Source organism: Cydia splendana, chromosome Z, assembly GCF_910591565.1.
Source record: "Cydia splendana chromosome Z, ilCydSple1.2, whole genome shotgun sequence".
Lineage (NCBI taxonomy): Eukaryota > Metazoa > Arthropoda > Insecta > Lepidoptera > Tortricidae > Cydia > Cydia splendana.
This window is the reverse complement of record NC_085987.1, coordinates 20,519,232-20,542,737: the sequence shown is the minus strand read 5'-3', so window position 1 is coordinate 20,542,737 and position 23,506 is coordinate 20,519,232. Positions and strand designations below refer to the sequence as shown.

The following is a 23,506-nucleotide window of genomic DNA, read 5'->3' as shown; positions in this document are numbered from 1 at the left end:
TAGGGTGACGCAGGTGGTGTCCGCCTGTCCGGACACGGCTGTTTCGGACACTACCTGCACAAGATAAAGAGGCAGCCGGGGCGTCAGAGCCACGAATGTGGAGCGGCGGACGACACGGCCCAGCACACTCAGGGCGGCCACGGGGGTGGCGGACCTCTCGCTACGCATCATAATAGCGGCTATACTGGGTAGCGAGAGGGCTGACGCGCTTCCTCTCCGACGTAGACGGCAGGGTCGAAGGCGGAGAGCGCATGCTCGCCTCGAGCACCAGTGCGCCCTCACGAACGGCAAAGAGGAGTGGGTTTAGTGGGTAGGGCCAAAATCTCTCCCTCTCTTTCCAAGAGAGGGAAAGGAGCGGAGAGTTCCACACACCGTGGTTTACGCACTCCCACTCCGTCAAATAAAAAAGGGGGCGGAGGTGCGTTAAAATCACCAAATATGACCAAGGGGGAGGGAGGTCAAAAATAGGCCAAATATGATCACATGATTTCTGGACGAAACCTTACATCATTAAAATGAACGGAAATCGGAATCGGAAATGTGCGCGTCGGAATTTTTTCAAGGTAAAATGTCACAAAAATCGCTTTTTTGGATATCATGGATATCAAAGTTCCTGTAGCTCCAATATTGTTTACATCTAGGTAAGAATTGTAGAACATAAAATTTGGGTGTGATTTAATCGATCTGCAGAATAGTCCTATTTTGATGAACAAAAACATATATTTGGTCAGTCGAAATTGATACTTGGTCAGCAACTTAAGGTAAGCAAGTATTTCTAAACCAGTTCGCAATTAATGTTATACTGAGCTGCTCTAAACTGATTCGGTTAGCAAATTAATTATTTGAGCGGCAATAAGCGATCCACCATTAATCAAATTTTGTTAAGCAATCAGTGGGTAAGCGAATTATTTCATTTTGGATTCCAATTTAACTGATCCGTAAAAATTGGTTAGCTGAAAAGTTGATCAGCAAATGTCTAACCAACCTAACCTACCCTTTGCGGATCAGTTGATTTTTTAAACAAAATTAAAAGGTTGGTTTCTGTAAAGGCCGCAGTTATAACCTAACCTAAGCCACTTTTCTATTAGCAGTTGGTTTCTGTGAAGGTCGCAGATCTAACCTAACCCTTCTAGTACAATTGGTGTCAAACAAGTAATCATCAAATGAAATGCGCACTCATGATTGGCTGCTCGTATCACGTGGACTGATTTCGCTCCGCCTACAACTCTGCCGATTTTTCAAACCAAACGTAACCCACCTTATTATATCACATAACCATTCCTTTAATATGCATACATTTCAACTAAACTGCCTTAAGATATGTTTTTTCTGCCAACCAATTTTTAAAATTTTGCTGACCAAATAATAATTTTACAGCTCAACTATTTATTAAGCTGATAAATTACGAGTATAACAGAAGCAGACCGATATTGGTTTATAATGTTGACCGTTTGTGAATTATTTGCTGAACATGAGTTGTAGCTAGATTTTTATATATTGTCAGCAACATATTTGTATGCTTAAATAATTTAATGGCAATTTTTTTGCAGATCAAGTCTACAAACGACTGATCATTTAATTACGTCCCATAAAATTTGCGACAAGTTTTTCAATAATTTTTCATGCAATTAGCCGTTTTCAAGATGTAAAGCAGCATAGCATATTTTGGCTATGATCAAGTCAGCTTAGTTTGGTTTGAACTCTAAAGAGTCGAAAAATACAAAATTAGTTTCATGAAGCTCAGGTTTGAAAACTTAATAAGCGACATTAAACAATTATTGTTTTCATATCTCATGCTCTGAAAGTGGGTCGTTGTTGTTCTAAAAGGTGCGCAGAAAGTGATACGTTTATGCTCTAGCGCAGAAAAGTGGTGTACTTCTCTGCGTCCCCGTCCCACGAACAACTGGGTGGAAACAAAATGGAAAAATAGTGTCTTTATTTCCTCGCTTGGAACAATTGGTAATTGTTTAGTTTTACTAATCCCACGTTGATCCTTTTTTTTTATAAAAAATGATGTAAGTAAATTGTTAAAAATAAATTATTCTTGATTTCTTTCGTTGAATACTATTTACTCGATTTCATAAGGCGGGAACCAAAAGGAATACACCAAAAATATTTTTTTAAACCTTACACTTGCGTAAATGAGCAAAGGCAGAATCTTATTCAGCCACAGTTAAACGTTTGTACGATATTAAATTAGTTTTTAAAGTTATTTAGCACTATAATCATGAAAATAAAATAAAATACAAGTTAAAAAATTATTATATTATTAATTAAATTGTTATTTAATATTTAAAATACTTTTATTATGTTATTACCAAGGATCGGACAAACGCCCGTCATTTGGGTGGTATAACCCTGTTCCGTACAGTAGAGACTTCCTTATGTTAGTAAAAAAAGCGCTGGTGGCCTAGCGGTAAGAGCGTGCGACTTGCAATCTGGAGGTCGCGGGTTCAAACCCCGGCTCGTACCAATGAGTTTTTCGGAACTTATGTACGAAATATCATTTGATATTTGCCAGTCGCTTTTCGGTGAAGGAAAACATCGTGAGGAAACCGGACTAATCCCAATAAGGCCTAGTTTACCCTCTGGGTTGGAAGGTCAGATGGCAGTCGCTTTCGTAAAACTAGTGCCTACGTCAAATCATGGGATTAGTTGTCAAGCGGACCCCAGGCTCCCATGAGCCGCGGCAGAATGCCGGGATAACGCGAGGAAGAAGAAGAAGAAGTAAAAAAATATATTTTATACATTTATTGTACCATAATTTATATCCAAAGAAAAAGTACTTAATTATTAACATTCCTAAAATTACTTTCGCCAGTAAAATAGAATAACCATTACTTTTTCTAAATTTTCTTTTGTGAGCCTATAACGACGTGAATTGAGGACCCATTTATGCGTTGAAAAAGTCCGTTCACAGTCTACGGACGTCATAGGGGCATATGTAATCGTTGACATTGGTATATTGTTCTTCCAATATGCTTGTGCCTCGGAGATAATTTTTTCATGAATTTCTTTCACGGTGACGTAATCAGGATTCCTATTAAATATTGATTGAAATTTTGATATAGCTCTAGATCTAAAACTCCCGGGAATATTTCGTAAAACAGTATGTATGTCTTTAATAATTTTAAATGAATCTTTTATGTGTAACTTCGTCTTTTGTAGTTCAAGAATTTTTTGTGGAATGACTTGGAAATATCTTTTGATGAACAGGAAATCTTTTTTTAGACTTCGGATTTTTATTAATTTCTTAACCTTTCGAATCGCGGAAGATTCGTTTTTTAAACCATTTATCACCCTTTTTATTTGTTCAAAGTATTCTGCATAGTAACATGCGGCTTCGATCCAAGTCCCCCATCGAATAACTGTTGGTTTAGGTGGTAAAGCTAAACCAGGACATTGTTCTCTGAAATATTTAACTCTACGAGTCCGATTTTAAAAATATTTGTTTTATATATGCAATCATCTTATCCGCATTTAGAAATCCATTACGTATTTCTTCACTTAATCGATGAAGGCCATGTGCGAAACAAGTTACATGCAATATTTGAGAATATGCACGTTTCAACAATTTTCCAGCCTTTAACATGTAACTGGCAGAATCCGATGAAAAAATAAATACTTTCCGTTTGTAATTTTCAGCAGAGTCAGTCCATAGCCAGTTCAGTGTATTTTCATAAAACTGATAAATAGTTTCACCATTTACCGTTTCCAAAACCTTGGATGCTATTAAATAGAATCTGTTACCAGCGTTTAAATTCAAAGGCATCAATAGAAAATGTACAATTTTTCGACCCAAACAGTCACGCGTTTCGTCAATAGAAACCCAAAAACTATCAGCCTCTCGTAATTCACTCCTTATATTTTGCATTGTCATTTTATAGGCTTTTTCCAAATAAATTTTACGTATTACTGATTCACTTGGAATATCGCGGACACCACAATACTTTTGCAAAAAGGTATTAAAATGATAGTTGCTCAGTTTAGACCAGGGAATATTAGCACATATCATCATAATTGTCAAATCCATATAAAAATCTGTGTTGCATTCTGAATTACTCCGGTTCTTCAGGTGATTTTTTGACTCAACATGACCCTGAACATCAGATTTCCGGTAGGTTCTCAGGCGTTTATCACAAATACGGCAACGTAATTGAAATCCGTCGAAAAATAAATCTGGATAGGAAGAAATCCATGATCGTATACATTTTTCACTTGCCGGACGTCTGGGAGGCATAATTTGTAATTAAAAGAAATTATATTGCTTAAAGAAAATACGTTTCTAAAGAGACAACGTCAAAGTGTGACAAGTGTGATAGAAATATTACGTATTTTATCTAAATGGCCAGTAGTAAACAATGTCATTAAAATTAAGTACCTATGTGTATGTATTTATCTGGTGTGATGATATCCTATATTAATTAGGTAAATATCGATGAATTAGTAATGCTCAATAGATGATATTTTGTGTTAAATTGTTATTTAATAAATCTTAAAAAATAAAATATGTTAACATCATAAAACGAGGAAGTCTCTACTGTACGGAACTGGGGTATGTTACCTAAATGACGGGCGTTTGTCCGATCCTTGGTTATTACGTGGTGCGGCGCACCAAGGTCGCGGTGCGGTCCGGTAGTCTGTTGCGGCTTTTAGAACGAAAAAGTATAAAATTAAAAAGTAAGAGGCAATCCCGCTGATTTTCATACTATAATGAACAAATAATTTTAAAATTACTGCAGTTTGTTAATAAATGTGTGTTTTCGTAAATATTGCAATCTAAATGATTTTCGCTAGGGGTTATTAATCTTCACACATGTAAAGTCTCCGATTGCAAGTAAGTCCCAAGGAAAAAATTCATGGCCGTAGGTCTATTAGGTACTTCAATTACTGATTTTGCGAAATTGCCTTGTCTTGTTTGGTTTCCTTGCATTCGATATGAAAAGTAGAGTGTTTAACTCGGGTGAAAGGCACCATTTCTGTCTCGGACTATTGGCGCTCTCACTGCGTTCGAGCGCCAAACTACCTCGACAGAAATGGATGCCTTTCAACCCTTGGTTAACAATCTACTATTCTTTTGCAGATACGGTGGCAGAAGTGGTAGAATACTTTACAGCGCCAATAGAAGAATGTTGTCAGATTACCCCGAGGTAAATTCATGTGTGAAAATATGAATTACGATATCAAAGCTTGAATTTCGACCAAAATGAGATACTCTCGATAAGCGACTACCTATATCAAGGGTCAGACGCAGAAGGCAGTATAAGTATAGTCTTGGACAGGGTGCGTCCTTACGTCTCGGCTTCTCTTTCTGCGGCGCTACTATCGCCGCTGCTGGCGGCGCATATCAGGTTTGGTTATTTTATCTATACACTATACACATATCATAAAATAAATCCTCTATGATGCGTTCAAAAACCGCAAATTTCTTATTTTCGAAAATGTTATTATGCGTAGTAGGTAATGACGTCGATATCGATTTGTGTGTTTTGAAAACAGTTTATAGAACCCACATATTAATTGTTTGAAATTCAAACATATTTATTCCTCATAATAATATTACAATATTACCAGACCCTGTAAGGGCACAGCAATTTATTTTTATACATACACTTATACTTACTTAAAATGTATCTTATTAAGTAGGTAAGTACATTGCACAGCCATGTTGGTAAGCTAGTAACAAATTTAAATAAAAATTATAATTGATATATTATGTTTAAAAAAATAACTTACTTGAATACGTCATCAATTTTATATTTAAGGCGTGTAGTTAACATTTTTATAGGTACCTACCATTAAAATTTATAATGCAATAACTTATACTAGAATAAGTATTTATATTTGTACCTATATCTTTAATGACAACGCACGTGAAACTCAATACCTCTGTATAAATACCTTTATAGTGACCATGTTTTAAGCAAATAAAATTTCTGATTTCTGAAACTATGTATGTATTTAATTTACAGGTGAATCCCAGGCCTACAGATTTGACGACAACACATCCAAAATTCAAGTTAAGTTTCGTTTGTACTGATTGTAAAGGGGCCCACTGATTAACAGTCCGCCGGACGGTATCGGCCTGTCAGTTGTTCGGAACTGTCAAAATTTTGTTCTAACTGACAGGCCGATACCGTCCGGCGGACTGTTAATCAGTGGGCCCCTTTAGGTAATAAATGGACTATTTGCAAGTTAGTGAATGAAGGCACGAACGTCGAACACTGACGTAATAAAAAGGGGTAAAATTGACTCTATGTATCAAAGAAGGAAATAATGGATTAAGTATACTTCATTTATTTTACTGATTTTAATAGCTTAATCTGTTACGTGATTGCCAACTTTTTAATTTTGCCTACATTTCGAAGAGTTAGTATAAGTATGTTCATTTTGGCTACTTTTCAAGTCATCTATACTGATAGTTACATTTCGCCAACTTTATGTCATTTAACTTTATTTTTCCTTATTTGCCAATGTTATTAAATTGACCCATTAACAGTCTCTGTTTGTCAATCTATAGACAGTCGTAGATAAAAGTGAAATGACAAAATTAAATTTATTGACGTTTATTTATTTACCAATAAAACATAAAATACATATTATATTTCTTCTGCTAAATAAAATAACATATTTATCTGTATGTTATATTTGTGTCTTAAAAAGTTAATATACTTTAAAACTTATTGAATAATCGAACTTTAGACAGCCTTTCTAAGCATTTTTTTAAATCAATGTCACCCAGCAAATAATGTTCCGTAATTTTCGATATTCTTTCATCTGTAACCCTGTCTTTCAGTTGTCATTTTCTGCCATAAGGCACATATACATTGTTGCAGCGAATAGTGAAATCATAATGTACACGTTCATCCCTCAAGGCTTGTACAAATGCGTGAAAATTTCGATTTCTCTTTTGTTTCTTTTTTTTTAAGGACGCGGATTTCTGGATCTTTATATGCAATTGCTTTGTTTAATGGAAAATGCCAACCTTCTGCGGAATTTATCGTACGGTGCCGTACACCATAGCATGAAATCATAGATGGAGTCACCCATTGCTTTAAGAAATAATCCATGAAGTCATTCCACTTCAAGGAATCATCATCTCGGGTTTCAAAGTTGATGGTCAGGAATCCCTCACTCATGCATGTTGTTGGTAAATATGCTAACGCCGCATACAGTCGTATGATGTTTTTGTGTTCCGGTGTGTCCCAAAGTGAGTTCAAATGCCTTTTGCCTCAAAGCGTGACAAAAATGAAATAAACACCCATGGATATTGGTGTCTGGATAGCATTCTTTAATCGCGTTAACGGCAGCCATCTCAAAATCACTGTTGTAAACTTGCGGTCGAAAGTCGGGCAAATGTACTTCCAATAATTTAAACAGTCGAATATAAGCTTTTTTTCTTTGTTTGGGAGGAGGGCAAAGATTACTGGTACTATTTTAGTTTTGTCAGTAGAACTGCCGATGTCTCCATGAATTGTAAAGAGTTGTTTAAATGGGCCAGGTACACTTTAGAAATGACCACCTCCAAAATATACTTCGATTTCTTTCAATTTGCGTTTTGCTTCAGGACTTACAAAAACCATAATTTTATCCTCAGTTCCGTGTTCGACCAGTAAAAATTTTCAGCTAATTTTTTAGAAACTTTTACAGATTTTAGCCCTCCAAACTGTGAGGGAATATGAGAGGGCAGCTGGAGAAATAGGGAAATTACGGAGCACAGGCACAATGTTATTTATTCGCATACAATGAATGAATGATTGACAGCAATAACAGAAAGATATATTTGAATTGATGTCATTCGAGGATTGATACTTCTTTCGGCGGCGAGAGTCCCGTGGCCAGTACTCACACTCCTCTTCACGGCACTGTCGTAGCTGTTAGTGGAGCCCCAGGCTGATCCTCAGTTTCATCAGCCTTGGGCCAGGCAAAGCCTTAGTGAGAAGGTCTGATTCCATATCCTCGGTTTGCAGATACTTCACCTCTATTGCTCCTTCTTGGATGCAGTCCCTGATGAAGTGCATCTTCAAATCAATGTGCTTCGACTTTGAAGTTACCATTGAATTTTGGCTTAGCTTTAGGGCAGCTTGATTGTCATTTAGGATGACTATGCGCTCGTAGTTAGCCCCTAGGTCCTTGTAAAGGTTCTTCAAGTGGATGGCTTCCTTCGCGGCTTCAGTCAATGCAATGTACTCGCTCTCTGCTGTTGACAAGGCAATGCTCTTTTGTTTCTTTGACATCCAGCTTACGCATGTACCAGCATACTTGTAACAATAGCCTGAAAACGACTTTCGGTCGAGCTTACATGAGCCCCAGTCTGCGTCGGCCATTCCATGCAAATCGTTGCCGGTTTTCTTAAATGTCAGGCCCACACTCTTTGTTCCTTTTAAATAACGAAGTACTCTTTTAGCGCATTTAAAATGCTCTTCGTTATAGCAATCATTAAATTGTGATAAGTAGCTTATGGCGAAAATAATATCGAGTCGTGTCGCCACTGCTATGTACATGAGTGTACCTATCAGGTTTTTGTAAGGGAGCTGCAGATGCTGAGTCTCCTCCATTTCGCTTTTTTCTAATTTAAGACCGGGCTCCAATGGCGTGGATACTGGTTTACAGTCTTCCATTCTAAATTTCTTAAGCGTGTCTTCAATAAACTTTTCTTGGTTTATTTTTATTTCGTTCTTCTTATATGACACGTCTATGCCGATAAGCCTCTTCGGTCTTCCCAAATCTTTCATATCGAATTTGGAGTTTAGTAGATTATTGACTTCATTAAGTATCTTTGGACTTGAGTAGGCAATTAGTAGATCGTCGACATAAATGACTATTATGACTTTGGCTCCTCTTTTCTCTAGTACGTATACACATGGGTCAGCCTCTGATGCTTTAAATCCAATGTCTTTTAATTCTGTGTCGAGCTTCTTGTACCACTGCCTCCCTGCCTGCTTGAGTCCATAAAGTGCTTTAATAAGGCAGCATACTTTCTCTTTTGGAGTATTCTTTATGTCTATCAGCATGTCCTTCGTCTTATTGAAGATAGTTAAATCATCTTTTGTACTTTCTTCAACCATAATTTCTGTCAGATAATCTTCTAGGTAGTCTGGATATTTCATAACGATTTGTTCTTCCAGTTCTCCATTTAGGTACGCCGTTGTTACGTCCATCTAGTTCAACTGTAACCCTTCTTCCATAGCGATGCTAATGACAGATCTGATCGAACTTAATTTTGCAACGGGAGCGTATGTTTCGTTGTAGTCGATACCTGGTCGTTGTGTGAAGCCCCGTGCAACAAGTCTTGCTTTTCTAGTAATGCTGTCATCGGGTCCAATTTTATTTCTAAGTACCATTTTGTAATCAACAACTTTCATATCTTTGGTTTTCTTTCCGATCTTCCAAGTCCCGTTTTTGACATGTGCTCGAATTTCAGCTTTTATTGCATCATGCCAGTATTGGTCATTTTCATTTTCGTCAAAAAGGTTGCTTATCTCCGTGAGCATGTGATATTCTTCTCTGTCACCTAGTATGAAGTCCTTCCACCATGAAGGTTGGTGCCTTTCTCTTTGGGGCCTCCCATTCTCAGGTATTTGCCTCTCGTTCTCAGGTATCTGCCTTTCGTTTTCGGGCATCTCAGCAACCTCTGGAGCGTCATCGAAGTTATCTGCTTCTTCTGGCTCGTCTTCTTGAATGGAATCTGTTGCATTGTGCCTGTTTTCTTGAGCGGATATCACTGGAATTTTGAGGGGGCCTGTGATGCCTGTGCTCCGTGATTTCTACCTCTATTTGTCGTCTGTCATGACTATTCTGATGTTTATTTCTGTTTCCTTTTTCAGGTTTCTTTGTGTTGCGCTCCTCTTTGCGTACAAGGCCTTCATAGTCTGTATTTTCATCTTCATAATACATTTTTTCTATGACCTTTATATCCCTGCTTATCACCACGTCGTCATCTTCGGGCATATAGATTATGTAGCCTTTTGAGGTCAACGAGTATCCTATAAATACACCCTCTTTGGTTTTTTGTGTCAGTTTACCTCGTCTGTTCTTTTTCAATACGAAGGTCTTCCTGCCAAAAACGTGAAGATGGTTTCCGGACGGTGTCTTGTTCATCCATTTCGTGAACGGTATGATGCCATTTAAAGCTTTCGAAGGGCTACGGTTTATAAGGTAGTTTGCCGTAGAGACCGCTTCTGCCGAGAGCTTTTGGGGAGCATTGGCGTCTATCAACAGGCATCTGGCTTTATCTAACAAAGAACGATTCTTCCTTTCGCTTATCCCGTTCATTTGGGGCGTGTAAGCAGTGGTCAATCTTCTTTGAATGCCATGCGAAGCGAGAAAGTTGTCGAACTCCTTACTGCGATATTCTGTCCCGTTGTCAGATTGCAGGTGTCGAATCTTCTTGTTATGGAGCGTCTCAACTTCATTTTTGTAAGTTTGGAAACATTTGAATACGTCGCTTTTCTTCTTGATGAAGTATACGTAGCAGTAGCGGGTAAAATCATCAATGAATGTGACGTAATATCTTGAGCCTGTCAGTGACTCACATTCGAAGGGTCCACAAACGTCGCTGTGTATGATTTCTAGCGGTTGCGTCGTGTAGAGATCATCATGTCTTGTGAAAGGTAATCTTGACATTTTGCCTTTGATGCAGGTCTCGCAGGTGTCTAATTTTTCTTTACGTAGGTTCAATCCGTACATAAGGTTATCTGCGGCCATCTTGTTAAGGTCCTTTTCATTTATGTGGCCAAGTTTTAAATGCCACTCCATGATGTCACAATGCCCTTTGGGTGTGTAGTTTGCAGTTGCTTCTTTCATGAATTTTAGGTAGTACAGTTCATCTCTTCTCTGAGCTGTCAGTAATATTTTGCCATTCATCCGCGTGATAAGAGCTTTGTTTTTGTCAAAGATTACCTTAAATCCTTTGTCGGTAATCTTTCCAACGGACATTAGGTTTACTGATACGTCAGGAACGAATAAGGTGTCATCTATGTTGTAACCATCACCCTTTTCTGTCTTGACTGTTACTCTTCCTTTTCCTTCAATGTTACTTGTGCATTTCTTTGGTGCTAACTTGAGCGTGCCGTTTTCTGAAGTTACGTTGGAGAATTTAGATTTGTCGCCACAAATGTGGGAAGAACAGCCGCTATCTAAACACCAAATGTCTTCTCTGGCGCTTGAATTTACGGTACTCAGACAGACGTTGAAGTTGCTAGTCTGTTTACTGTTCTTTTTCTCATTTGAAGTCTTCTTCTTGTTCCAACATGCTTCAGTAGTGTGACCTTTCTTTTTGCAGCTCTTGCAGTACGGTTTCGAGTTCTTTTTCTTGAAATGGTACGCTTCGGAGCTCTCTGGTTGTTCACTGGCACTCCTGGCCTGATATTCTTCAAGAATTTTTACCTTCAGGTCGTCAGGATCGGGCAGGGAGTCTCTTGATTCAATTGCGATGCGAAAGTTTTCATATGTTGTTGGCAAACTGTAGAGTAACATTATGCTTAGCAATTCCGACGGTATTTTTATGTCCATGTCGGCTAGCTTGTCTTTGATGTCCATGAAATTATTTAAGTGATCACGGATATCTTCTTCTGTGGTCATCCGTTTTAGAACTAATTGTTTTAGCAAGGTTGCTTTCCTCGCAGGGCCGGTGCTTTGATAAATCGCTTTTAATTTGTCCCATACGGCTTTTGATGACGTGCAGGTCTTCACTTGTTTTAGTTCGGAAGGTGACAGCAAAAGAAAAATTTCAGCCCTTGCCTTCAAATCTTCCTTGGTGAATGTTGACTTCGTCGTCTCATCCGCTTCTGGTAACAATACTTTCTCGCCACTGACGATGTCCCAATAATCGTTTTTTATCAGGACGGCTTGCGCTTGTATAATTTGACTTGTATAATTTGACTTGCTCAATGTTTCAATATTTCTATAACTTGTCGATGCCATCTCGATTATTTCCAGGCGCGGCGTTTCAGGAACCACGCTCTGCTACCATTTGTGAGGGAATATGAGAGAGCAGCTGGAGAAATAGGGAAATTACGGAGCACAGGCACAATGTTATTTATTCGCATACAATGAATGAATGATTGACAGCAATAACAGAAAGATATATTTGAATTGATGTCATTCGAGGATTGATACTTCTTTCGGCGGCGAGAGTCCCGTGGCCAGTACTCACACAAACGTAAATTTTTCCAACTGTAAATATTGTTTTCTTGTCCTGTAAAGTGAGTTTTTAACTTTTTCAAAATCAGGTAATATGTGATCGTATTCTTCCCGTTCTCTATACTTTTTCAAAAAATCTTTGTAAATTTTTGGTATCGGGCCAAGATTTTCACATACCGCCTTTCGAAAACCACACATAATTTTCTCTCGACGAAAATCATCAAAATTTGGCTCACATTGATGGAGTGTTACTCTTGATACCGTATTATCTTCAACCCAAGTCAAACTACCTTTACACTTTCGATTTTGACAACGCCATATAGAAGAGTTATGATTTTTCTTGGAAAATGTGTGACGGTATCCGGACAACCACAGTACATCATTTCCTTTACTATTTTTCGAAAATACCGCACTCATTTTGATATTAATAGCAACAATATTATGACAGGAAACAAAATGCAGGCCTGTCAGTCGCGTTAGAACTATTAATTCAAATATGACACATTTTTTTTATTGAATTGACGCATAATGTAGAAAAATAAATAAAGAAGGAAATCGCAGTAAAACTTTATAGTAAAGTCATTCGTAGCCTCCAGGTTATGTGACGTCAAAGACCTTTTTACATGCTAACATTGTTTAAATAATAGTTGACATAATGAATATTTAAAATAAAATATCAATGTCAATAGTGACAATCTCAAAAGTAAAAGAAGTACATTACCTAATATAAAAGTACAAATCTATTTTGAAGATGAGCGGTATATTTCTGAGCCCTCCAGTAAATGAAAATGAGACACCTCTGGCACTTAGAAGAACACCCGAGTGGACGAACTGTATATTTGGCGGTTGCCCTAATATAGAACTGCATGATGTCCCATATATGTTGAAGGCAAGTCTCTTATTTAGTCAAATATAATTTATATATATCCCCGATGACGAGAGCATGTTCATTCCACCTGAGCACGGATATGACTACTGATGTTGTCTGGGAGGAAATATCAAATGCCGACGGCAATTTAAGGGATTTCAATATGTATCACATGCAAGATATAATTAATATTATTAAAAATATTCTAGAAATTATAAATTTCACTGTATCCTCTGTTCTGAAATAAATATATAAGTACGAAGGATTATCGCTAGTTATTGTTATTATTTAATATTCATAAATATTGTTATTATACTCATGTACAAAAACTATATTCAAATTTATTAATTACCCATATGTATAACACGTTTGTAAAATAATATTGCAATGTGAGAAAAAATATATGGGCAAGTTTATTATTCGGCAAAAATAATCAAATCATATGAGGAAGGTTAAAAGTTAGCCAAATGGTAAAGATGGCGAAATGTAACTATCAGTATAGAGGAGTTGAAAAGTAGTCAAAATGAACATAGTTATACTAACTCTTCGAAATGTAGGAAAAATGAAAAAGTTGGCAATCACGTAACAGATCCATATATCATTACTAATTTAAATGTAATGTTAAATCTAAAAAGAAAATTATTGATAAAACTAATATACCTACTCAATTTAGAGAACTTAGGTATCTAACTACGATACATGAATAAGATATGGGATGGATGAATGGATGAATAAGGTACACAATTCCTTTGGTATTATAATAAAATACCTATTAATGTTTTGTATAATTTCAGATTTTATCTCGTACCTGTTAGTTTAGACTCGGTAAATTTGAATTAATTTTAATCATTTTTATTAATTGTTAACATTATGAACAAAAATAATGTTTTTTTTACCATTATAACATTCTTTTCTAGGTGAGGGACAGCGAAGCAAAGAAATTGATCATTGACATATTAAATAAGATAAATCCTAAACGGAACTACCGGCACAGGTAAAAAAAATGACTCTGCTAACTTAGTACCTACATAACGTAGTCCACCGATGTCGTACTAGACAGTGTCCTTCGCTCATAGTACCTCGTCTACTAAATAGTCTATAGTGATGAATTATTTCAGATTTTTGTAAAAAAATAACATTTGCCTTTCGGATTTGCGGTTTATTACGTTAAAAATGCATTGAATGATTTCAAAAGTTTAACGCAAGTCGTACTTCACAACCTAAACGTCCTATGCTTTAATTTTAGAAATTCGATCGCGTAGTGCTTAGTATAAAGTATGTTGCAAATCTGTAGATTAAGATCATATTTTCGTGATGATTGAAAAATCCAAATAAGTAAGTGTTTTGAAAATGAGAGATATTTAAATAGCATGCCGGCAACATACTTTAATTTTAGGATTTTAAAATCCACTACAAGTTGCCTTAGTAAGCTGAAAGATTCTTAAATATTACACAGACATTTATATGAGCGCAAACTGCGGTATATTGTAAGAAAATAGGAGAATGTACAAACTTATGCAAAAAATATTGGCTACCAAACAGGTAAAATTGGTTGAGAAAAAATGGTTCCGGCCTCGAATGTCCAATTCCTTAAATGTCCATTTTCCTCGAATGTCTAATTTCCCAAATGTCCATTTGCTCGAAGGTCCAATTCCCGGAATGTCCATTTGCTCAAACGTCCAATTCTCGGAATGTCCATTTGCTCGAAGGTCCAATTCCCGGAATGTCCATTTGCTCGAAGGTCCAATTCCTTAAATGTCCATTTTCTTCGAATGTCTAATTCCCGAATGTCCGTTTATCGAATGTCCAATTCCCTGAATGTCCATATCACCATGGAAATAGATCTACGGCTACAACAACGGGTACTGGGTTTCACGGAGTCGGATCGGACGTAGACGTAGGACGGAAATTGCTCTAACGGTACCGTTTCAAAAATATACCTAGTATTGAATGTTATTCATTTGTGTACCATTACCAACGGATACCTTTTTAGTTGATACCTTTATTTTACTTACTTCACGGTCTTATGCGTTCATGGAAATGTACATTTACCACTCATTTAACTTACTTTTTAACCGACTTCAATTTCATAGAAGGAGGAGGTTCTGTATTCGGTTCTGGCTATTTTTTTTTCTATGTACGTTCACCGATTACTCCGACATGCGTAGTCCGATTTGAGTAATTATTTTTTTGTTTGAAAGGAGCTACCTCCGAGTTGGTCTCATTTTAATTTGGTTCTGTTCTGATGATGGCATCCATGAGGAATTGAGGGAACTCTTCAATTTTTAAAGGCACATGCATAGTGTTTTGGGCGTTTTCTTAAGCAACTCGAGCATTTTCTCCCGAAAACCACCAATTTGATGAAGTAGACCTGATGATGATGATTATTTTGATGATAATGATGATGATTTCTTTAAATGTTACAAGTATGTTCAGTGATTAGGTACCTGTGATCCGATTTGAGTAATTCTTTTTTTGTTTGGAAGAAGTTACCTCCAAGGTGTTTCCGTATTATTTTTGGTTCTGGTCTGATGATGGAATCCATGAGGAATGGAGGGAACTCCTCAATTTTTAAAGGCACGTGTTAAGTGATTTCGGGGTTTTCTAAAGTAACTCGAGCATTTGCTTCCGAAAACCACCAATTTGATGTACTGCAACTGTAGCCTTACCACGAGTTTGACATTGACATATTCGCTAACGTCTTATGCATCTATGTGTATATGTAACTTTTTATGCATCTCGCTCACACTAAGGTTAGTACGAGCGAGGTGCATAGGAAGTAAGTTACACACATGCTAGCGAATATATCAATGTCAAACTCGTGGTAAGCTGGTAAGGCTACTGATCGGGGGTTAGGGTTAGGAGTTAAGGGGTCAGGGATTAAGGGGTCGGGGAATGGCGGTTGAAGGGTTGCTGGTTCAGGATCGAGGGGTTCCTGGATCAGGGGTTGATGTGCTGTGAGGTTGAGTGATCGGGGGGCTGAGGGATTGGGTCAGTGGCGGGGCGGGCGGATGGATTTAGTTGACAGGAATTATAATTTCCCAGACGGACTCGAGAAAATTCCTGATTACATATTTACTAAAGTAATAGGTACACGAATTTAGTGTTAAACATGATCTTGTTTTTCATTCATGCGTCGCGCTCTTAACAATGCGTTAAAACTAAAAATGGTAAAATAAAAACTTTTTATAAAAAAAATGAAACCGACTTCAAAAAGGATGAAATAAAATATTATCCTTTTTATGTCTATGCGTTACCAACTGATATGTTTGAAGTCGGTGCCAAGCCAAATTTTGAAGCATACCATGACTTTGGTGCAATTCGATAAGGATTTACATACGTTGGATTGCCTTACACGACGACAATGAACGTACTTTCTGTAGGTACAGTTGACGTTAAAAAATAAATTTTAAAAATTTAAAATAAACCCCTTATAAACCGCAAATATTTTCATATCAGTTTGAGCCATGCCACAAAATAATGCGACAGTAAGCTGCCCGGGCAGCTTCCGATGGGCCCCACTTTTTTGGGCTGATTGTGTATCCTGTTCTCTTATTCTATATCAATGCTTTGAAAAAATGCAACTACTTATTATCAAAATTCAGAAAATAAAGATAAAAGCCATGTTTTATTTTCGTAAAAATATTTTATTTCTTAATTTTCTACAATTTCGTAAATAAACGGTTTTTAGTGTCACCTGAATAGTAGGCCAACAATATGTGGCGAATTTCGTAGGCACACGGACTATTTGTTACTCTACTAGACGTCCAGCCAGGTTCTGATGTTTCATCACAGACGAAACGGTCAATTGGGTCATTAGACATACAAAGATTGGACGTACAGGGAATCAGATATTAGACATTCCGGTAATTGGACGTACGAGGAGGAGGCATTCAAGGAATTGGACATACGGGGATTGGACGTTCAGGTAATTAGACATACAGGGATCGGACGTTCAGGTAATTAGACATACGGGGATTGGTCGTTCAGGTAATTAGACATACGGGGATTGGTCGTTCAAGGAATTGGACGCACGGGGACTGGGCATTTGGAAAAATGGACATTCGAGGCCAGAACCGAAAAAATAGGTATGGGGGTGACTTGTCGATAGAATTCATCGCACTATACTTACACGTCTACCACTACACCGTAGCTGTTCAAATACATTGTAATCTAATATATATTCCTCCGTTTGATCCATTTTGAATGAGACACCGTGTATAATTATATTAATAATTACATATTTCATACCACCCAACGGTCTAACGCTTACTATTAGCCCCAGGAGATGATGTACCTAGTTACAAAATCACGTTGATTATTTTATGTGCATGAAATGTGTAAAACCTTTGTGCTTTACCTTTTTCAGGCCAAAGGTGAGCTAACTATAAACAATTGTATACCTACTTAGAAAACTATTGTGGCTTTTTAGGGTAGGTAACTTTACTGACCACATTACCCTATAATTATATAACTAGGAACCCTTATAATTCCCCCACGTCTGTCTGTCGGTCTCCTACTGTGTCACGCGCAACACATCAAACACATGTAACTTTTAAGACATGAGTTTCGAGATAATTACGTTTAAAGTTTTAATAATTGAAATGCTATTATCGTTGACCTGAGTGATATTGATATATTATGGTCACTGAATAGGGGACTTAAATTTTTTCCATATAACTAATTGAATCGAACCCGAGGTCGCGGCAATCCTCGACGGCGTTGGCAAGATGACCTCGACGCCTTTGACAGGAACTGGTGGGAGACGAGTCTAGACCGGGATACGTGGAAAGGGAGGAGGGAGGCCTTTACCCAGCAGTGGGACCCTCTAGGCTCAAATAAATAAAAAAATTGCATAGTTTTCATTTTATTCGAGTTAAGGAGTTTCGCATGTCCAACTCTTCTATGTATACTATATGTGACGTCCCACGGTCAAAGGTACCTTATGGCGGGTATAGAGTTATGCATACCCCAGTAATCTACAATAAATAAGCTATCGATAACACAAAAGATCAACCTTCTAGGTTGCGTAGTTACAGAGATATGATTTTTTGAAAATAATGTTGTGAAATGAGCAACTTTACGATAGAGAAGTTTTAAGTTTAGCCGCCTAAAAAACTATGTTCCTGAAGTAAGTTACATAGTTGACTACAAATAATAATGCCTTATATATCTGAGATTAAAAAAATATTGCGACTTGTTCTGTAATGCAAATAGAAACTTTTGATATCGACTGATTTATGTGTATACTAACCAATCTCTTGAAAATAAAGTTTTATTTCATTTTCACGATTGAATGCAATGAGCTCTCAAGATTTAAATTTTATCTATTAGAAAACGACACTGACAGACAGTTTAAGCAAAAAACAATACCGATTTAGAGGTGAAAATGTATTTTCTGACTTTTTCATATAAAATCACAAAATTGAATATTTTTACTTTTAATGTGACACACAATCAATTTTTCTGAGCACATATGAAAGAAATTCTGTCATTCAAATGAAATAAATCCTAAAACCCCAACTAAATACTATATTTAACCCCTAATGCCACTTTAAACTTACATAACAATAACAGTATTTGCTCCATACATTTACGAAAAGGTACCTTATGGAAATAAATCTAATGGTTAGGGAGGCGAATAGGGGAATTTTCTGCAATACTCGAGCGTGGCAGTTTAAGATATGAGAGATACCTTAGACCTAATAGAACAACCTTGTAAAGTATTTAGCTCTATATGTAGTGACGCGCGCCTAGGATAGACGATCAGATTAGTAAAAAAAAAATGGATAGTCTGAAATACTCGAGCGCGTCAGATTAAGATATTGGGGGTTGATTTTAGTGTTTAAAGACTAAATTTAACTAATCTGACGATAAGTCCTTGACGCCGCCGAGTTATAGGGTCGCGAACTTGTAAAAAAAAAACGTTAACCCGGCATTCTCGAGCGCGATTTTTTTATTTTTTATTTTGAAGAATATAATCTAAAACTTACTAAAAATACAAAATCTGCCGGTTTCCGCATGACCGGAAGTGTGGAGGAGCCATTTCGTCTTCCTAAGAACGCGTTGCGGCATATAAGTCGCGAACGATGTCAACCTCAACCTATATACTTACTATCAACCTCGATCTATATACTTACTTTACTCTATGATGTCAAAATGTCAATGTCATCTGAACATTCGGAATAAAAGTACATTAATTATAAATATGTTATAATGGTTCTAATATAACAGCCGGCATCCGGCACACGTGTACTATACACTTGCGTATTTCGAGCTCACAGTTTATTCAATATGTTTTTATCGACTTTTGTGGTAAGATTTTCGTGATGAGTGATAATCAAAGGAAGTGTGTATTTTGTTCGGAACTATTGACTGCTAAATTTGCGACGTTTACTACAGAAACTTTGAAAAAGTGTAAGACAGTGTTTGAATATCGCCAAAACAAACCGAGCGTCAGAAAATCACGTACGACGTATGACAATCTGAAACTTCCCGATGATGCATCGGGAGATGCAGCATACCATGCGCAATGCTACAAGTGGTTTACAGCGATCAAAATCCCGGCAGATATTTCTAAAAACACTGAACAGCTTTGCGCTGTCGAGTCAAACATTGTCATTCTTAAATTCCCCGTTATATCAAGGAGAAAGAAAGGAAAAAAAAGAAACCAAAAAACCTTTTTCGGTCAGATTAAGAGAACCCACCAACATTTTTGTCAGATTAAAAAAATATGCTTTCAGGATACCGAGATAAACCTCCCCTATGAAAATCTGACGCGCTCGAGTATTTCAAAAAAACTTTTTTATTTTGCATTTTCAAAAATTCATCGTAACTTATCGTCACGCCGAAATCGTCAGTTTTTTTAAAGGAAGCTTCCTTGGGGCCTACTTAACACCCCTTCCGAAAATCTGACGCGCTCGAGTAAATTTTTTTTTTTTGCATTTTTGACTACTTTATATGCCTACCCCCACCACGCAAACCGGCAGATTAGTATACCGTTGTTATCAGAGGCACTCGGGGCATACGTAGTATGAATATCTGACGCGCTCGAGAATGCCCAAGTAACTGTTTTTTTTTACATTTTTGAAAAACCGTACACGCCAAACCCACCGCTAAAATGGTTTTTGCCATACGAGCTTTTCTTTTCGAAATTATTTTATCTTTCGATTTTGATAGCTCTCGACGGCGCCGTTGAATTACGCCATTTAGCTACCTCGCCTCCCTAACTATAATAATACATCACTACAAAATATCAATCATATTATAGTTTATCTTTTATGAATAGAAAATATTAATTTACATTAAACTGCCCCCAATTTAATTAGTTCTTCGTCATAATAATCTTAAAAAAGACCAATAATTTGTATGTAATGAAAAGGTACCTTGTGGTCAAGTTACATGATGAGGCATGATGATGATGGAACAGTTAGGATAAACTAATAATATTTTGGGGTTAAGATGGTATAAATCGTCTATTTCTTATCAATAATATATTTCGGTTGCTATTGAAGATAAGCGGCATTGAGGTTCAATGACCTCAGATATTCCATAAGGTAATGCGTCGGGTATTGGCATTTTTCAGCAAACCAATGGCTGATTTACTGCATGCGACCAAACCAAATGAAGATTATTCTAGTTAAGAAAGACTTGACGAGAGTAACTTTGGTATAATAGCAGTCTACTTGGATTTGTACTGTCGGTCTATGTACGGTTATAATATTTGCGAGGCGCCCCAACCAGAACTGAAATTATCAAATTAGTTTTGAAGAATGCTAATACAGTTCTCTACCAAACTTCTTTTCCCGTATTGACTAGTTTTTTTGGGAATTTTCAATCTTTTTTCCATAAGGTACCTTTTCTACTAAACTCTGAGACGACATTACTAGGCTTATAACTAACTTATAACAAAAATAAAAACAGGTAAACAAACGTTAGGCATTAAGGTTTCAGATCACACAATAAAAAAAAATTGAGCATTTTTTCACCTCTTTACAAAACATTTAATATCTCCGAAACTAGAAACCCTCATAAGGTACCTTTTCCCGTGGAACGTCACATATGGTCACACGAGGGCATGTAAGTTGAATTACATGACATACGCGTGGCTTAATTTCTATGCATTTGAATTTGAAAACTATTGTAAGTACATGAATCATCGCCTTCATCAGCCATCAGTCATGCGTAACCCCAGTAACTTAGGAAACAATGGTGATATTTAGGTAAGGTTTTGGTTGTGTCAGTCATGCTAAAGGAGTTGTGCTTGAGGCCATCGGCAAAAAAATAAAGTTAAGTACATGACTCAGTCATATGTTATTCTCAATAAATAGTTAAGATTTTCAAAATTTTATTTTAGAAGATATAGGTCTTTATTGAAATTTCATACAAAATTGCAGGCCTAGACCGGCACCGTCCTTTTTTAGGGTTCCGTACCCAAAGGGTAAAAACGGGACCCTATGACTAAGACTCCGCTGTCCGTCCGTCCGTCCGTCCGTCCGTCCGTCTGTCACCAGGCTGTATCTCATGAACCGTGATAGCTAGGCAGTTGAAATTTTCACACATGATGTATTTCTGTTGCCGCTATAACAACAAATACTAAAAAGTACGGAACCCTCGGTGGGCGAGTCCGACTCGCACTTGTCCGGTTTTTTTATTTCCATTTCACAGATGTTTGTAACACTACATCATGGCATTCAGCCATTAAAAAAAAATTAGGCAGTATTTGCTTCATGGTTCGTAATAACCTACTGCCACTACGCCTATAAAAAAAAACACTGAACGATGTTTGCTGTATTTCGCAGTTTAAATATATTAATTCAACATGAACATAATAAATAAGACATTATTCACAAATTCCAATAATTAAAAATTAAAAAATTAACTACACATATAAACATTCAAAATATTTCATTTAAATGTTAGTGGTAAAAATATCTAGGTACCTACTCAACACGCATAGGTATTTTTTTTTTAATTGTTAGGAGGCAAAAATGAAAATATTTCATTCTATAATTCTGTTTTATAGGATTTATTGTGCGTTGTTGATTTTGTTATTCAATGTGGGCTCCGACGAAAATACCGACGAAAAAATTGAATTATTATTAATTGTAATCGTAGGAGTTGGAATTGACAACGTAAACAGAATTGACGTCAAAGGCGAAGTACATAATAATGGTTGCTTATGAAAATTTTAGTATCTGAAAAACAAAGAGAAATGCCCACAGTTTATCAGAAACAGTTTTCGTGTCATATTTTAAACAACTGAAAGTAGGTACCTAACTATAAAACCGTCAGTTAACACTGTGCTGTAGGAATTATACTCCATGTTTAAGGCAACGATGTACATATGAGAAACTTAATATATCAACATGAAAGACTGTGTAAACTTAGTTATGTGGCCAAAACGACAGTCAGACACGGATACAAGGCGAAAAAACCGGGCAAGTGCGAGTCGGACTCGCGTTCCAAGGGTTCCGTACATTACAAAATTTTTAACAATGTATTTTTTGATGTGAAACGTGAATGTCTTTAAAAAAACCCGTAAGGGTCGGATCAAAAATTTGTAATTAAGTCCGACTCACGCTTGACTGCACACTTCTAATAGGTTTTCCTGTGATCTATAGGTAAAGACCTATTTTGTGTATTTTTTTCAAAATTTTAGACCCAATTAGAGGCCAATGGTCATTTTTTGCCTTAAAATTATAAAAAAATATATTTAAGATTCTCACAATGAGTTCTTTCATTTGATATATAACTTGATATAGTTTGCAAAACTTTGTTTTTTAATTTTCTCATTTACTCCCCAAAAGTGCGCCCTGTGTTTAAAATTCATTTATTGACGTTACATGTCCGTCTTTGGGTCACAGACTTACATATGTGTACCAAATTTCAACTTAATTGGTTCAGTAGTTACGGAGGTAATAGGCTGAGACAGACAGACAGCCAGACACACGAGTGATCCTATAAGGGTTCCGTTTTTTCCTTTTGAGGTACGGAACCCTAAAAATCAAACGTAGGTACATAAAAATATCCCTCCGGCCGTTTTGGCAACCAAGTTTCGCAACCAGTTGTTGAAAAATAAGAAATAATCTTGTTACGCAACTAGTTGCCCAAAAAGAAATTCTATTCCTGATCCACAACTACCGTAGATGACAGTGGAGTTTCGCAACCAGTTGTCGGAAAGGAATTAAATGTCTTAGTTTACAACTGGTTACCAAATAAGACTTTCATTTCTCATTTCACAGCTAGACATTACGTGACATCTAGAATATCCTAAAATCAAACAGACTTTTTAGTAATACCTATAGACAAAAGTTTAAAGGTGTTATTTAAAAATATGAATGTTTATTTGACAGATTTGTCATCTGTTCGTCATACATATAATTATACTCGTTTTAAGATTCAGTGATGCACATTATCTAGTATTTATTGCGTTTACGAGCGACTACGAGTGATTGATAATCAAGCGTCCAGTGATCACGCCCTTACATCCCG

At 36.8% G+C, this 23,506-nt stretch overlaps 1 protein-coding gene and 1 long non-coding RNA gene across 2 annotated transcripts in view; one reads left to right on the top strand and one right to left on the bottom strand.

The window, feature by feature from the left end:
• The window catches only part of LOC134804937 (uncharacterized), a 225,283-nt gene that overhangs the window by 152,133 nt on the left and 49,644 nt on the right, over positions 1-23,506 (bottom strand). The gene's annotated exons all lie outside the window — the stretch shown is intronic.
• Positions 1-23,506, top strand: part of LOC134804882 (uncharacterized) — an 83,301-nt gene that overhangs the window by 17,506 nt on the left and 42,289 nt on the right. The window contains exons 6-9 of the mRNA XM_063778189.1: positions 5,084-5,150; positions 5,973-6,019; positions 13,807-13,837; positions 13,930-14,006. Of these exons, the coding sequence (XP_063634259.1) occupies positions 5,084-5,150; positions 5,973-6,019; positions 13,807-13,837; positions 13,930-14,006 (222 nt within the window). The remainder of the gene's footprint in view (positions 1-5,083; positions 5,151-5,972; positions 6,020-13,806; positions 13,838-13,929; positions 14,007-23,506) is intronic.